This window comes from Eleginops maclovinus, chromosome 4 (genome assembly GCF_036324505.1).
Source record: "Eleginops maclovinus isolate JMC-PN-2008 ecotype Puerto Natales chromosome 4, JC_Emac_rtc_rv5, whole genome shotgun sequence".
Taxonomy (NCBI): Eukaryota; Metazoa; Chordata; class Actinopteri; order Perciformes; family Eleginopidae; genus Eleginops; species Eleginops maclovinus.
Window position 1 is genome coordinate 21,981,962 of NC_086352.1, and position 16,351 is coordinate 21,998,312.

The 16,351-nt window shown below is 38.7% G+C and overlaps 1 protein-coding gene across 1 annotated transcript; it reads right to left on the bottom strand.

Moving 5' to 3' along the window:
• Positions 1-6,724: 6,724 nt before the first annotated feature.
• Positions 6,725-14,435, bottom strand: LOC134862601 (cytochrome P450 27C1). The gene is made up of 9 exons (XM_063880601.1): positions 13,953-14,435; positions 12,309-12,499; positions 11,675-11,874; positions 11,367-11,576; positions 10,591-10,754; positions 8,693-8,859; positions 8,411-8,489; positions 7,990-8,193; positions 6,725-7,563 (listed from the first exon to the last, which is right to left on the bottom strand). Exons 1-9 carry the CDS (start codon positions 14,241-14,243, stop codon positions 7,444-7,446), a joined length of 1,626 nt encoding a protein of 541 aa, XP_063736671.1. The 5' UTR covers positions 14,244-14,435; the 3' UTR covers positions 6,725-7,443.
• Positions 14,436-16,351: the final 1,916 nt, after the last annotated feature.

Sequence of the window (16,351 nt, forward strand, 5' to 3'; positions counted from 1 at the left end):
TTTGTCAAACAGAAGAGGTCAGGGGGGGATTTCCAGGCTGTTTATGACAAAGCAGCAGGTCTCAAATCCGACCCACGAAATGAGCCCATGAGAAAGTGCCGTCTCTCCCAATTACAGGATCCCCAGGAGCGCTACAGAAATCTGTACATGGCCATCCTTGATAATCTCATGGAGCAGATTCCTCTGCGGTTTTCAAATTTTGAACGTTTGCGCTTCTTAGAATTAGTCAATCCAGGGAAGTTTGATGAGATGAGAGAAGTGTTTCCAGAGGAGGCATTCCAGAATGTCATGGAAAGTTATGACCAATACTTTGATTCAAGTAGACTGAGGTCTGAACTTCAAATCCTGTATTCAAATCAGGACTTGCAGGGTAACGGGGGAAAGCTTTGTGATTTATTGTTTTTTCTAAAAGACGTGGAGTTGGACAGTGCAATGCCCCAGCTGTACAAACTGTAATCATTAGTGGCAACATTTGGAGTTACATCTGCGGGTGTAGAAAGGAGCTTCTACTGTTTAAAATGGCTTAAATCTTACACCCGCAACACAATGGGCCAAGACCGTGTAAGCAGCCTAGCTCTGTTGGCCATTGAGAGGACACTGGTCAAGTCCCTGGAAAAGACACCTACTTGGTACGACTGGGTCACAGACCATTTTCTTGAAAAAGAACGGAGGGCAGAATTTAGGTATACATAAATTGATAACTTTTATGATGTAGGCCAACAATGAGCTTCCCCTCTTTGAAAGACCAGCTGCCGCCACTGCAACAAATGCAAATGTATTCCCTTACAGTTATATAAAAAAAACGTAAAACGATTGAAAAATAAATAAAATGGGGATTACTACAAAGATGACAATCTTACACTTTATCTTAGGGTAACATCTTTTAACAGGAAGTTGTTAATTGTAACGGAAAACATTCTTAAAATAACCCTCTTACCCCTGTTCATTCAATATTAACAGAGCAAGGATCCTATAAAAATGCAAAGAAAAACTCGCACCAATAATACCAATTTAAAAAAAGAAAACTCTATTCGCGTAGTTTTTTGTTAATCATTAGATCTATATTTAATTAATAATTTTCCGAAAGCATTTTAAGATTGTGGATCTGTATCCTTTTATCCATTTAAAGCAGGATTTGATACCCTTAGTCCATCGGGACTAGACTGGGGAACTGGTGCCGTTCAAGTTCATGAATAACCAAGTGTGGACTGGTACCTGGGGAAGTGCCAGTAAGCATATAAAACACTGATTGTGCTAGCGTGAAATGCGAAAATAGGATTTTAAAAAATCCTTTGAATTTCCATGAATCAGCTAAGCCATAGACATTTTTTCTTGGAAAAAGCAGGAGCAGTAATTACTTGGTTACCCTAATTAACCTTCGTCTAGCTAAAAGTTAGATAAGAAAAAATTACATATTCAGTTTATTCACAGACCACACATTTTAGAGCATTTAGTACTTGCTTTATTTACACTTTTACATTTTTATTCTCGAATCTCCTTGTGTGAGCTCTTAGGCTATCTGTCCTATCTTATATTTGATTCTTATTGCTGTTAAAGCCCTGACACCTGAATTTTCCTTACAGGGATCAATAAAGTGTATATCATCTTATCACATTCCCAATGTCCTTTATGATAGAACTGTATTACTGTATATAAATGGCTATTTACATTACATTGCTTGGGTGCACAGTATATTGTGAGTCACAGCAATGGTTTTATCAGAGCATCAGTTGTCACCCACATCCACTCATTCACACAGGATACATTTATTTTATTTAGCTATAACTTACCATTTTCTTTCTATTGGTCCGTGTACTTAAACAAGTACAAAGATGTTTCTGCTGATAGTGCTTGGTGACAAAGCTGGAGGCTGGCATGCTTTCTCCGGCCCTCCATGAAAGAAAATGTTTGTTCTTTAGAGACAGAAGACTCAATTAATTTAAGTGTTCATTAAGTACTCTAAACAATTCTGAAAGGTTGTTTAATGCTATGTTTAAACTTGAAAAACATGGGAAATCAGGCAAGATTGATTATTTGATTGTTTACTTTTTAAGTCCTACAGTATTACAAATTAAATGTATTTGTTACTGATTTGTGCACTGAAAATGAATGTTTGGATAAAACATGTTGTTCCAGTTGGTTCAGCATCTGGCTTATATGTATTCATTTGTGTATGGTATGGTATACAAATATCAAAACCAAGCAAAGTACCTTTTAGTTTGTTTGCTTACCAACAGTAGAATACCTTATTACCTGATGTCTGTTGAAACTGTCAAATCATTTATATCAGGGTTACAAATATTCAGAATCAGAAATCAGAAACACTACCAAGTAGGTTAACACATAAGATGAATTTGTCTTGGGGTTTTTGGTGTATCCATAAACAAACATCCATCCATCTATCAATCCATCCATCCATCAGTGGCGGGCCGTGCATTTCACACCTAGGCCTTCAGTGATGTCCTACACAGTCCTACCTGAATTATTCCACCTATTAATACCATCATTATGACGCCATGGCTCTAGGCAGTGGCGGCTGGTGGAGTTTTCTCCAGGGGGGGCTATAACTCCAAAATGTATAAAAAAAAAAAAAAAGCATGCATACATGTACTAAGGTATCAAACGAGTGTATTTACATAAATGAAAACAACAAAAACAACATTATAGATAGATAGATAGAAGTGCAAAGAGAAACAAGTGCGATATATAGAGTATGTACACTATATGCAGTTAAGAGTGATTATGTAAAGATAATGGCAGTATAAAGAGGTGGGAATAATTGGCATAGTATAAACAGATGTAGTATGAACAAATATACAGATGTGCTATATTACTATACAGATGGCCAATATACATATATAATAAATATCTATCTATCTATCTCTATATCTATCTCTCTATCTATCTCTAGATATATCTCTATATCTATATATTTAAATAATATATAACATATATAACATGGACAATACAAATACTTTATGACAGAAGGCTGTGACGTCAGCCCCGCCGCCAAATCCAGCTGCATTCAGCTCCGGGCGCAGGAGAGGTGCGCCCCAACATCGTCCTATCTCTTGTATTGAAGAGGAGCTACTGTGCATGTACAACTTTTAACGAGTCTATTCGCCTTATTCACCTGGCGGCCATTTTGAAACGCATACGATCTATGGAAGATTCAGCAGCACCAGCAATGGAAACTCCAGTGTGGACCACCAACCTTTCTTGTTTGCCAGAATTAACAATTCGAAATGTGGAGCAGTGGGCCAGTACCGACTGCAACATCCCCCGGGCGGTGTTAATTAAAGGATACAGTAACTGGATCGAAGGTTTTATCCACGACATTGAAGGTAAGAATGGACGCTAATTTACCTCAGTTTCTGCTAGCGTGTAGCAGCTAGGGGTAGTAAGCTTAGCTGTGATATGGAGTTGTTGACTGTACTATGTTTGATTTTATTTAAAACTTAACATGTATTTAATCGACAGTTAATAGGAGCCCAACACACATATTTGTGAGGGCTAGGTCTTTTCCCTCGGTGCGGAAAAATGAGTCACCGTACAACATACAGGTATCATAGTGCTAAGTGGGCAAACTGCTCAGTTCGCAGAGCAGTGCCACAGTTTAAACCAGCTTGCTAAATGTTCATTATGAGTTATCAACGATGTACCTTTCCCTGTCTGACTGAAAATAACATGTTGATTTTATCTCATTAACATGTTATCTCTAGTTGATGTAATATCACATAAGCCTCATTGATATCTACTCAAATACAGTATTATCTTGTTTCAAATTAGCAAAGCCAGACAGCGCTAGGTGCATGTTGCTATTGCTTGATGTTGCTTAAAACTCAATAAAACTTACCTTAAAATTACGACCAGGATCCCTTCTGATTTTTACTATCCATTGCCGACGTAGTCCATGATCGATGGGGAAACGGTGAAAAGTTTGTCCTCGGTTAGATTTTTTCCTTTTTGATGATGTGCATTGGGGAAAACAGCAGTGAGGCGCCATTGAAATCGCGTTGTGAGAACTCCCGGAAGTGGTAAGTGTACCCCTCAGGCTCGGTGGAACGTTCGAGGTGAATAAGGCGAATGGGCAAAGATTCCTGCGCCCCAGGGCGGAAATACGTCACCAATCAGACAATGTCAACGAACGAAATAACTTTACTCATCATTAACTATGAAATATTTATCTTGCACATCTAAAAAAATATATACATATATTTCGAAATATTTTTATTTTATTATTTCATTTTTTTTATGTCTTATTCAAGGAAATGTGGTGAGAGGTGAGTGGTGGGGCGGTGCCCTAGCGCCCTCTATTGGCCAGCCGCCACTGGCTCTAGGAACTATACATTTAGACAGAATCGCAGTATAACCGGGCGTTGCATCACCTTAACATAGTCACGTACAACATAGCTATATTAATATTTCCGAAGCATTTATAATCAATACATTAGCTTAATTAATCAGATTATCTGACAAACCGCTCCTTGACACCTGTGTCCGTCATATAACGCAGGACAAGTGCCAGCTGTGCTACAATACCCACGTCTGTCGTCTTGTCCACCATAACAGCGACAAAGGATGCTTGGTGTCACGTTGCTGCCTTGGTTAGACAACTCAAGTTAGCAAATCCAGTGTGGCTCCAAACACCAAATCGATCAGTTGCAAATAGCAGGCATTCCCAGCAGTACAATTTGCAGTGCATCTCGGAGGCTGTGAGCCAGGGGTAGGCTACCGCTCTAGTTAGTGATTTGAAAGTGGCGGCCAAACCCTTTTCCCTGCTGTGCTAGGCTCCCTAGCGTTGGAGTTGGTCGTTCCCTTCTCAAGATGTGTAGCTTTATTTGAAAAGTTCCTCTTGAAAATGGCGTTGTAATTATATCTGCGACCAAATCGATCTCTTCTCCTCCTTCAGCCATTGTGGGTTGAACAAAAAATAGATTGTAGAAATCTACACAAATTAGCTCGCTCAAATTCTAGTTCAGTTTGCTAGCTCTGCCCATAGACTGTACGGCTCTGCCTACTGCCTATCTGTCTCTCAGTAGTGCGTATCCAAATCAGAAGACATGCACGTGCTAACGTTAGCGTATGCCTGCTAGCTGGCCGGTTGTGGCCAACTCGAAATCTGATTGGTTAACGCCACAGTTTTGTTTGCGTTCACTTTAAGCTACAGGCGCCCGCACTGTTGATTCTGAAGGCCTAAGGGCAGATTTCTTTGAACCTAGCAACACATTATAGCTGAAATATGATTGGATAAAAGTTCTAACATAAAGGCCAGCCCTCCAAATCTCGTTCTGAAGCTAGAAGCAGCGCAACCAAGAGGAAAGCTATGACATTAAGAGAATAGACTTTGGGGAATAATTTATATCTATCTTCAATGTATTTTGTGTAAAATATATGTTTAGATATACCATATGTATAAGCCACTGTAGAGCACATTGAATTGCATTGTGTCCAAGGTTGTCAGCAGGATCAAGAAGTCCAAAGCAATGACGAATTTCCTCGAGGGAGAATCTGGAAAGCGACAAGTTCAAGTCCTCAAATGACCCAGTGTGGACTTGAGTAGCAGTTTGCCTATAAATGTCACTGTGTGTTCTAGGTACATGTGTGAAAAGCACATTTTAATCCCTCCATTTCCATAAATCAACTTAGAAGCTTACCTGGGGTAAAGCTGGAAAAATTACGTCTTTGGGGTCCTAATTAACTTTCGTCTTAAGAGGTTAAATGTCAGATAAAGAAATTAAATAGTACTTATGTCATTTATAATTGAGAAGCTTTATTTATTTTTGATGTCCATGATATGAAAAAGTGACATTCTGTGGATCTGAACAGTGCTCGGTTGCACAGTAAGTATTTAAGCCACTGGAATGATAGCATCAGTGTTTATATACAATGCACTTGTGCACACAAGAACCAGAGAAAGAGTATGTATTTCATTGTGCTATAGACTACTATTTTTTCTTCATGTGTTTTGGGTTTGTATATTTACACAGACTACAAGATTTTTTTTCACATTGATTAACACTTCTTTTTAAAATATAATTATTATGTCTTTATTTTCAGGCTATGTACCACAGTCCTTCAAAATAGCTGTGATAAAACCTCTTCTTAAAAAGCATAAACTTGATCCAGAGGTTTTGGTTTTTGCGGATGATACTCAATTATATTTATCTATCAATCTTGATGAAACCAATCATCTAAAAAAAATTCTAAATTGCCTCAAGGACTTAAAAACTTGGATGACCTTAAATGTTTTGATGTTAAACTCGGACAAAACTGAAGTCATGGTACTCAGCCCCAAGAATCTACAAAACAAATTATCTAAAGATATACTCACTCTGGATGGCATTAACTTGGCCTCCAGTGAAACAATAAGGAATCTTGGAGTTACATTCCATCAAGATTTGTCCTTTAATGCTCACATAAAACAAATCTCCCTACTCTCCCCATGTTTCTTCCATTTTCGGATGATTTTTCTTGTCTGATGCGAGGTTCTAAGGACAGAGGGTGTCGTATTCATATTCTGTACATACTGTAAAGTCCACTGAGAAAATGTAAAATGTGTGATATTGGGCTATATAAATAAACCTTGATTGATTGATTTAAAAAGTGTATGAAACTGTATCTGCTTACATTACTCACACTGTCATTTTAGTATTGTGGACTTATATACATTGACATTGGACAAACACACGCACAATGTTTATAATGATATTTAAATCTTTATTGTTTTCCAAAGTTTTATTCGTGCTACAGTAAAAAATGGTACAGAAAGAAAAAAAGAGCAGTTAAATACAAAAATATTAAAAGTTTATTTTTCCTCTATACAAACGACAGTAATCCTTTAAAACCACACAATCCTACAAATGGTCTCTTACCTCTTTCATGTTACGTACAGTATCCTAATAAAATCCTAAAGTATCAGATAATCTGGTTAAATAATTGTATTTACTAAAAAGAAAAACAATAATAAAGAAATACATAATGCATTTAATTAGTTGAGTAAATAATCCACTTTTGGACTTTAGACTTCATTTAGTTAACAGTTACTTATTCTGAATCACAGGATATTCAAATTCCTTTTCATATAAAAAAACATTCCTATGATTATAATTTTTAAATTGAATATATGAAAACAGATTTGGTGTACCTGTTATTTTGATAAACAGATCAGTGATTGAACTTGGGCAGGAAAGGGAGTGTGAGTATTAATTATTTTCTTCCTGCACACTATTTTGAATACATCTAATGGAAACAGTCCAAACACTAAACAACCTATAAACAAAATACTTTTGAGAAAAACTCTCTATCTTTACAAGTAAAACAGTCCCGCTTGGTATCTGAAATCTGTTAACAGAGAAAGGTATAAAAGCAATGTAGTTTAAGATAAAAATAAATCGACATTTCAAACACAGTACAGTATACCACGTGGAGAGGAGTGTGAGACTAGTTTTCTCTGTCAATGAACTGCAGGTTAATGGGGCCGGCAGGGCAGAGCAGGCCATGGGTTTTGGACTTGACATCAGAAGTGAGAGGAGAAATGCAGATGTGGAACTTTTGAATGAGCTGTACAAGGAGGAAAGATGATATGAATCATTGAGAACATTTATAAATGTGTTTTAAAAAATTCCTTAGTAGCACAGCTGGGAGCGGTCAAGCTTCCTCATAAATGAATTATTGTTTGCATTGAATATTGCAGCTTTTAGTGTGTATGCTCCCCACCTGAATAACTCTGCTGAATCAGCTCATTTAAATAAGTGATAAAAACAATATTGTTATTTTGATGTTCTTATTGTTATAATATCACTACTGCTTATTTAATGTGTTTAATCTATTTATAGGCCAATGTAAAGAACATTAAGTTCCTGACTAGTGCTCTATGAATAAAACTGCTGCGCCTCAAGAATGCAGTGAAAAAGTGTCATTTGTTCATACAAGTAGATGTATTTATTATTTTGTTAATTAAATAATTCAATTATTTATTTCTCCTACCCGTGTGAGAGCCAGATGCAGCTCTAACTCAGCTATTCTCTTGCCGATGCAGCTCCTGATGCCGTAGCCAAAGGGAATCGAGCCAAAGTTGTCCACTCGATCTGTGGAATCCTTCCGTATCCAGCGAGACGGCTGGAAGTTAAGAGCATCATGGAAGTTCTCTTCCTCAAAAGACGTGGAGTAGTGACAAAGGGCCAACTGAGTCTAGTGAAATCAGCAAACAACAAAATGTCAGTTATGTAATGAAACAGCAGGGCTTTTGTACATGCATGTGTATGAGACCGAGGAACAGAAAGGTGTATGAGCAATGCTGGATCGTGTTTCATCTGGTTGCCCTGAAGTGTTTTTTTGGCAAAAGTTTTTTTTTTCTTTAGCAAAACCACATGAAGAATCACATCTATTATGTCTCTTTCAGTCTTACCCCTTTGGGGATGAAGTATCCGCCCACCACCAAGTCATCCTGGGTAATCCGTCCGTTGCCAGGGAGAACTGGAAAAAGCCTGTTTAGGGAAGGGTGCATAAAACAACACAGGGGAGAAATTAAATCTACTCATGGGAACATATCAAACAAAGTCAAGCCCTAAATTCTAAAGTTTATTTAACCATCGCTGAGTTGTTTTCACTCACTGCAAGTTACAACAAACCAAAAACAAAACCTAAGATAGAGAAAAGCTTAATTATTAAAAACCAACGCAGTGTGTACCTGAGTGTCTCTTTGACCAGCCCCCTGATAAGAGGCAGGCGAGGGACATCGTCTGCTGTGGCAACTGCTCCGGGTCCAAGAGTTTTCGTCACTTCTGTATAGATTTGCTGCTGTATATGTGGGTGCCGCGCTAAAAGGTAGCTGGCCCAGGAAAGGGTGAAGGATGTCTGGGGAAATAGAAAAGTGTATTTTTAATATTTTTCTCCAAATTCCTTTTCTAATTTGTAGTATATTCGTATTGTCCATCTGTTCTTAATTGAAATCTCTTTGGATAATGTAAGCCTATGTTTTATCGATGTTTTGCAATGCATGTTTGTTAAAGTCGGAAAAGAGTGAGAGGTGTTCTGAGGTAATTCCATGCTAAGCAGATATGAGTCAATTTGACCAGCTTCACTCCCAGCCGCTTATCCCTGGTCTTGCCTCACTCGCCCGTTTGAGGATTCCGTGGATTTGAAATAATCCTGATTAATTAGCCAAAGATATTAATCCAATTACATCTAACTTTAATTCTAAAACTCTGATACTATTGACCAATTTCGCAGTCATGATTGGAAGTGCCCTGCCAACTTCTATTATATTTGTTCTCTTCTTCAACTCAGCCAAACTGTTATTTTTTCTTATCTTAATTTCGATAAGGTGGGGCAGATTCAGACATCTTATCTTTACTGACTGTGCTGTTAGATTGTTGCCCTACTCTACTACTAACTTCCTTTCTTGGAAACCTGCCCATCTTTTCATATGGACTCCTTACTTTTCCACCCATGCATTTTATGACATGTATTGGCATCAGAGGGGCAACCTTGTTTTTGTCAACATCACACTGACCCCAGAGGTCTTTCAAACTAATGATCAAAATAGTCTCTTTGACTGTATCACAGGTGTTATCATCCTTCTCATTGTTGTTTCTCCCACCTCCCTCTTCCCCCTACTCTAATCAAATCAGACTGGGACAGATGCTGTTGACACCTCAGACAAAGCCGGACAGGAATCATATGACAAAAGCTCATCGAGAACAGCTCCCCCCCCCCCCCCCCGATGACGCCAGTTACCAAACCTTTTTTCTGTTTCTTGAAAGATTCCATTTTCCTCAAGCCCAATTATTTATTCTCCCCCTAAACTCACCTCCAGTCAGTCTGTTATAACTCAGTCTGTGGCTAACATGTCTCGACAGCTCTCTTGTGTGCCAAGTAAGGGTAATGCACCTCAAGTAATGGCTTAGTCTAGTACACCCCCTACCAGGACATGGCCGTTGCAACAACTTTAACAAAAACACACACCCATTTATCCTGTGGCCCCCTAGCTCAGAACAAAAGAGTCTGCACTCATAATTATCATTAACCTGACAGTACCCTAAACAAATTAGGCAGGAACAGTGCAAATGTGCACACAGTATACACACAGATGCAGATACACTAGCACACAAAAACAAATGCACTTAATTGACAATAGACCTAAAGTCCTAACTACTTACTGTACAATATCTATTTAATTGAGTTTTAATTTAGAAGAACATGAACGCTCAACACAGCTGTCTGGTGGAGGAGAATAAAAGAGACAAAGGTCCCCCTGCGTAGATCTAACACACAATGACATATGACAAGAAACTAAATCTGAGTGAGAACAAGTTTGTCAGTGGGATACTGTGTAACCTTCGATTCACTGTTCTGACCCGACGCTGGTACAGCTACACAGGGATAGATGTGGCGCCAGAAACCTAACCCTTGAAACTCAAGACACTGTGTGACACACACAGACACGCACACAAAAAACAAACCAGCCCCTCCAGCTCCTGTTAAAGCTACATTCACTGCACCCCTACCCTCCACAAACCCCTCTCTGCACATATTCTCTTTTAAACAGGGACCACACAAGACAAACACACCACACAAAACACACACCGTGTCGACCCCAGCGAGCAGCATCTCCGTTAAATTGGCATAGATCTCCTCCAAGTTCATCTCCTTGGTAACAAGCATGTGTGTGAGAAGGCCCCCCTTCACCTCCTCTCCCCGCTCCAATTTGGCCTTGATCTCCGAGAGTCTCTTATCGACGTGAATCTGACCTTGAATTAGACAGCAACAAAGAAGGTATGATGAATGGAAAGGGAGGAAGTAGTGGGAGGTAAAGGAGGGTATTAAAAAAAATAATAAGTTATGTAACTGCAGGACCCCATCCTCCCACAATCCCTTGGCAGAGCCGTGAGATTTATATGCAAATCAACATTCCTTTCTATTGATGCAAGGCTCTTAGGTAAGGTTCCTGTTTTAAGGAGTACAGCTGGCAAAGCGTTATCTAATATCTAAAAAAGTATTTATAGTAATATTTGGAGAAGGGAAATCTGTAACATAGTTGTAGTTGTAGTAGTAGTATTAGCAAAAGTCATCATTACAAACATGTTTACAAGCGGAGGATGTGAAAATTGTTGGAAAATGTCTCCTGATGCTCTGCGGAAGCTTGGTTAACAAATCCTGATGATGTTTTTAAGGGTTATCTTTGCAACAAATTCTTATTGGAACTAAATTGCAGTAATACATGTTTAATGAGAAAGTACTGTGGCTACTGCAGGCAGATGGTTTGCTAAAACAAACATGTTTACCAAATAGTATTTATGTAACTGTCATCTTAAAATAGTATTTATGTAGCTGTCATCTCAGAATAAAAATACAATGCTCACTGAATTTGAAGAGGCCATCCCAGGAGCAACAGAACTCCTCCCATGGTTTGGGGAAGACAGGTCGTAGCCACTTGGGGATCGCTCCGGCATACATGGTTGTCTTAAAGGAGCTGAACATGAGGTGCAGCGCTTCGATGTAGTCTTGGGTTTCCTGGGGAATTTTATTTTCCAAACAGCCCAGTCGGGACTCATACAATATGGCTGCCACACCTTTAAAGACAAAGAAGGGAAAGGGGAGATTACAATTTTTGGTGAAGTGGGAAAAAATCAAATAATTTACGGACAACTTCTGTTGCATATCCACCAACCTTCCATGGCATACTTGAAGAAGAGGTCATTGACATTGAGGACAGTTGCTCCGTCAGACTCCTGGGTGCGCAAAGCACGAACTCTCTTGATAAGATCATCGACCACTTCGTTAACATCATCAGAGAACACTGCTACATCACGGGGGCGCATGACGAGCTGCCTGAGCACGCTCCGCATCTTAAGCCAATCTTCTCCCTCACTGCAGAACACGACACAAGAGACACAAGCAGGACATGTTGGCATTGTTTAATGTAATGCAAGACATTGCTGGACATATAGTGGGCATAAACATGTTGTTTTATTAATGACAAATTATATATAAAATAAACAAATACTAAATGTCAGGATTCTTGCCGTTGTGAAATTGCATTTTATGTTGATTGCTTTGGACAAAAGGGTTAGCTAAATTAAATGTATTTAAGTGTAATATTGGTGAAGCAGTTGAAAAACTAAAAACATGTATGCCAAAGACCATTTAGAAGTAAAAGTGCTAAATACTATCAGTAGTAGTGAGCTAACCATTGAAATGTAGACAAGACACCAAGTCTTGTGCAGTGCCCATCTACACATATGGAAACTAAAGTGATTATCCTGTTGATTCAATCTTTGATTTATGTTTGAAGTGGCACTCACGCTGAAATGAGGCCAGTGGAACGACCTCTCATGTCTCTGTACTCCTTCCAGGATTCCATGTTCGCTCTCTGAGGGGCCACGCCCTCGGCCCTCAGCACTTCAGCCACCAGGTCACGGTCCGCCACCGAGACCACCAGCTGGGGCCCAAAACGGGACTTAAATATTTTTCCAAACTTCCTACTGTGCTCCATCTATAAAGCAGGAGTCACAAACACAAATTAATAATCATATTTATTTCTTCCATGACTGATTTCTGAAAGACTGACATTAAAATGTAATGTAATTTTGTTATTTGCAGATATTGGCTATGAGGTTAGCTGTTGTCTGTGCATGAACTGTGTTAAGCATCCCAATGTTAATATTACCAGTGCTCAGTTAATGTATATAGCAATTTTATATGCAGGCTTTTTTCAGCAAACAAAACAAAAGACTAGGCTCCCCAAGCCAAATGCGTAAATTGTTTTGATTCCTCAGGTACACGTCTACAACTCGCACAATTTCCCCTATGTTTATTAACTGAAATCATGTATGAAGGGTGAAAATTGTAAGCAAGTTTTGCAAAAAAGAGTCACTCATTTCGCAAAAGGTAAACTTTAAAATGTTAGCAGTTATTTAAGATTTTTGTCTAAAGATTTGGCAAACATCTTGGAAATGTCATGTACATTGATTACTCATCATTCCGAATTATTTTACATGATTTTTGTGCACTTTGTGTGACCACTGCCTAGCTAGTATCATGGCCAGTTTTGTGGTGAGCTGGGGTATAAGAGGGTTACATTTGCCAGAAAATAAGCTGTCTGAGGCTTTGCCAGGTTAACACACAACATTTTTTTGATCCGATAAAATTGAAACGGTAAAATAGAAAGGGTAATGGCAATTAATGTTATTCACAAAGTGCAATGTTAATGATGTGTAAGATACAGTGGGTGCCAGGTTGTGTCAACTTTTAACACAAGATGAACAGTACTTAGCGATAATGAGCAATTACTTGTCCTGCTGACGAGTACACTGCTTAGAGTGAGTGACACACAGGGTCACAAATACTTGTTCTGTGTGCCTGTTGAAGTTTATGATCCAAAATACTTGTTTATTTTTACTATTTGGTCTTCATCTTCAGCCAGAACTTTCACCATAATAGCATAAAAGTTCTCTAAGAGCCGAACATTTGGATAACTGAATGGTATATGTAGATGAAGTATACAGATGTCTAGAGTGCAAAAAAGATACAAAAAAGTGTAATATAACAAACTCTAAGAATAAAGAAAAGGATAACACTACTTATGTTAGTAGTCAGATAAACAGTGCTTTGCCAGGCTCACAGGATAAAAAAGTTGCATCCTATTAAAATGTGGATAAAGTAATGGATTGCATTAGGGCAGGTTAGTGTTGTAAACCTTCAATGTCATGCAAATGTGTCAAGTTTCAAAACGTGATAGATGTAGGGATTATGAGTAATTACTTGTCCTGATCAAGAGTACTCATTGGGCTTATTGGGTTCGCTTACATTGGGTAACAATACTTAATCAGATTTTTGATTCATTTTTTATCCGGATATCTAGATGTTTAAAGCATTTTTACTTCTTGGACAGTTTAATGAGATTACAACAAAAAGCACAAGGACACATGGGTTGTGGACATCTTTACCTGTATTTCGTGAATTCTGCTAAACCCGTCTCTCCAGAAGAACTCAACCAAATTTGAGAGGGTGCTCGGTCCAGGCATCTCCTCCAGGCTCATGATTCTGGGCTTCTCGCCGACACCCGGCGATGAGATAACACTTTCAGGCATGGCTCCTTCCCCAGCCGCGGAGATCCCAAAAGCATCGCTGGCTGCTGACTTATGCAAGGCGCGACAAATGAAAAACAGCTGCTTCTTTAGCCGGTCGCTCTGGACGTTCTTCCAGCATGCTGTCGTTAAATGATTCAGCATTGCCATTATTTGTAACTTTTTAACTTTTCTGTGAACAAAAAAATATATAAATGTATGATTGAGTCTTTTTGCAAAGTATTAAAACGGCCGAGTTTACATCTGCAGATGCTCCTGCCAAATAAAGACACAGTTCCCACTGAGTGGAAATTGGATCTAAAATGGGGTGTATTAGGGGAAGCTTTTAAAGAGTTGCTTGTATAACCTACACTCAGCAGATCCGGAAAAGAGGATTGGATGTTATTTTCAAAAGAAGGGAGGGATGACTCTGTTTTCGGTTGTGGGCGTTTCCACCCAAAAACTGTTGCGTTCACATTTTCATCGGGAATGAGAAAGCATAACGTGCCAAAAGAAACTTACATAAGGTCCATCAATCGGCCTGTGTGCATACACGCGCGACTGCACACACACGCACATTTACAACTCTTTTCTATAGATCGAGGTAATCAGTGGAGGAGCTATAGGCACGGATTAGCGATATGTTATGATTCAATGGGTTATAAAGAGTTTTCTGTATGGGATTTACAGACAGTGTGCGGTTTCGCTATTCACGTAAATTAAGGCTTCTTCAATGGGGTTGCGTAATGGAACGCAATTAAGCAGAGAAGGGGTTTGAGTTTTAAAACCATTAAGGACATGCGTTGTTGTCAAGTTTCAAAACAAGATAATAATAATAATAATAATAATAATAATAATAATAATAATAATAATAATAATAATATAATTATTATTATTATTATTATTATTATCACAGTCATAATCATTATAATAAAGCTTTGTAGCAATTGTTTATTCATAATGCAGCTCAACGTGCTTTTACAGTTTGGCGTACACAACAAATGAAATGGAATAAAAGATAGACTGCATAATTAAAATATTTAACAAAATCACAAAAAATCTATCAAAATCCGAAGGGGGATATTGCTTATAAAAGTTTGGTTGAAAAACAATGACGATACAGAATCAGTGTTAATAGGAGGGTGCCAGACTCTTATATCGATCCTCAGTGAACCTAGTCTCCTTGTGCTGATGTATAGCCTACCCTGCTTAGAGTGACTGCAGTCAACTGAGCCGTATCAAGCCACTTCTGGTTAGTTTGATGAGGGATAAAAAAAAGGTTTGGCCATAAGTTCTTAATGAAATTGATATTGGTCGACTCGGTACTAGTTACACTAGGCTACTACCAACAATACAAATAAGTACTTTTACTGTGTACTTTTTTGTAATCCCCTGTCAAAATCCCCTGCTGAGTACAATAAGACATGTTTCTGCTAACTTTGATGAGGGATAGAAAACCTGCATTATTGTACCCTAGTACTTGCGTCAGTGCCGCTTCACATCGATTACCGAAAAGGCGCTATTACTCGCGCACTCAAAAATGCAGAGCTGCTGATTTGACAGAGCAAACGCGACAGACGGCTCAGCTGACCGCAGTTTAGGGTGGGCATGAAAACGTGTGGGCTACTTAAGCAGATTATTATTTATTTATGTTAATAATGTCTTAGGTTTCCTCTTCCGCAATAACTTCGCCTTGCTGCTAGTTTCGCAGTGTCGACTCAAATTGCAAAGAAAACTAATCGACACGTGTTGCGTGAAAATAACGAAATTTGGGTCTAAAGCTTATTTAAGGTCAAGACGCTTGAAGATTTCAAAAACATAAATAGGTGGCAGTTGAGTAAAGCAACAAAATGGCACATAATCCAGGTGTTTTTCCGAGAAAGTTCTTAGGCCAGGCTAGACTGTTGATCTCCTTGTCCTTTGAATGGGAGCTTGAGGTTCTATAAGTTATGATAGCTAAATCAGCTATCAACCTCTTTTCTCTTCCTAGAAAGGTTATTTACAAATCACACACACTTAGCCTTAGTTCAAGTATAATGGCATCGATGTGGTGCAAGAAACATAACCTTAGAAACCTCACCTCAACTCACCTCAACTCACCTCACCTCACCTCACCTCACCTCACCTCACTCACCTCACCTCACCTCACCTCACCTCACCACACACACACACCTCAAGAGCCTAAACGATTAACTAATTAAAACTTGTGCACGAAATTCCAGCAAGAGATCATTTCACAAATTACCAGGTCTTGTAGGTTTGTTCATGTTTAGTGGTTG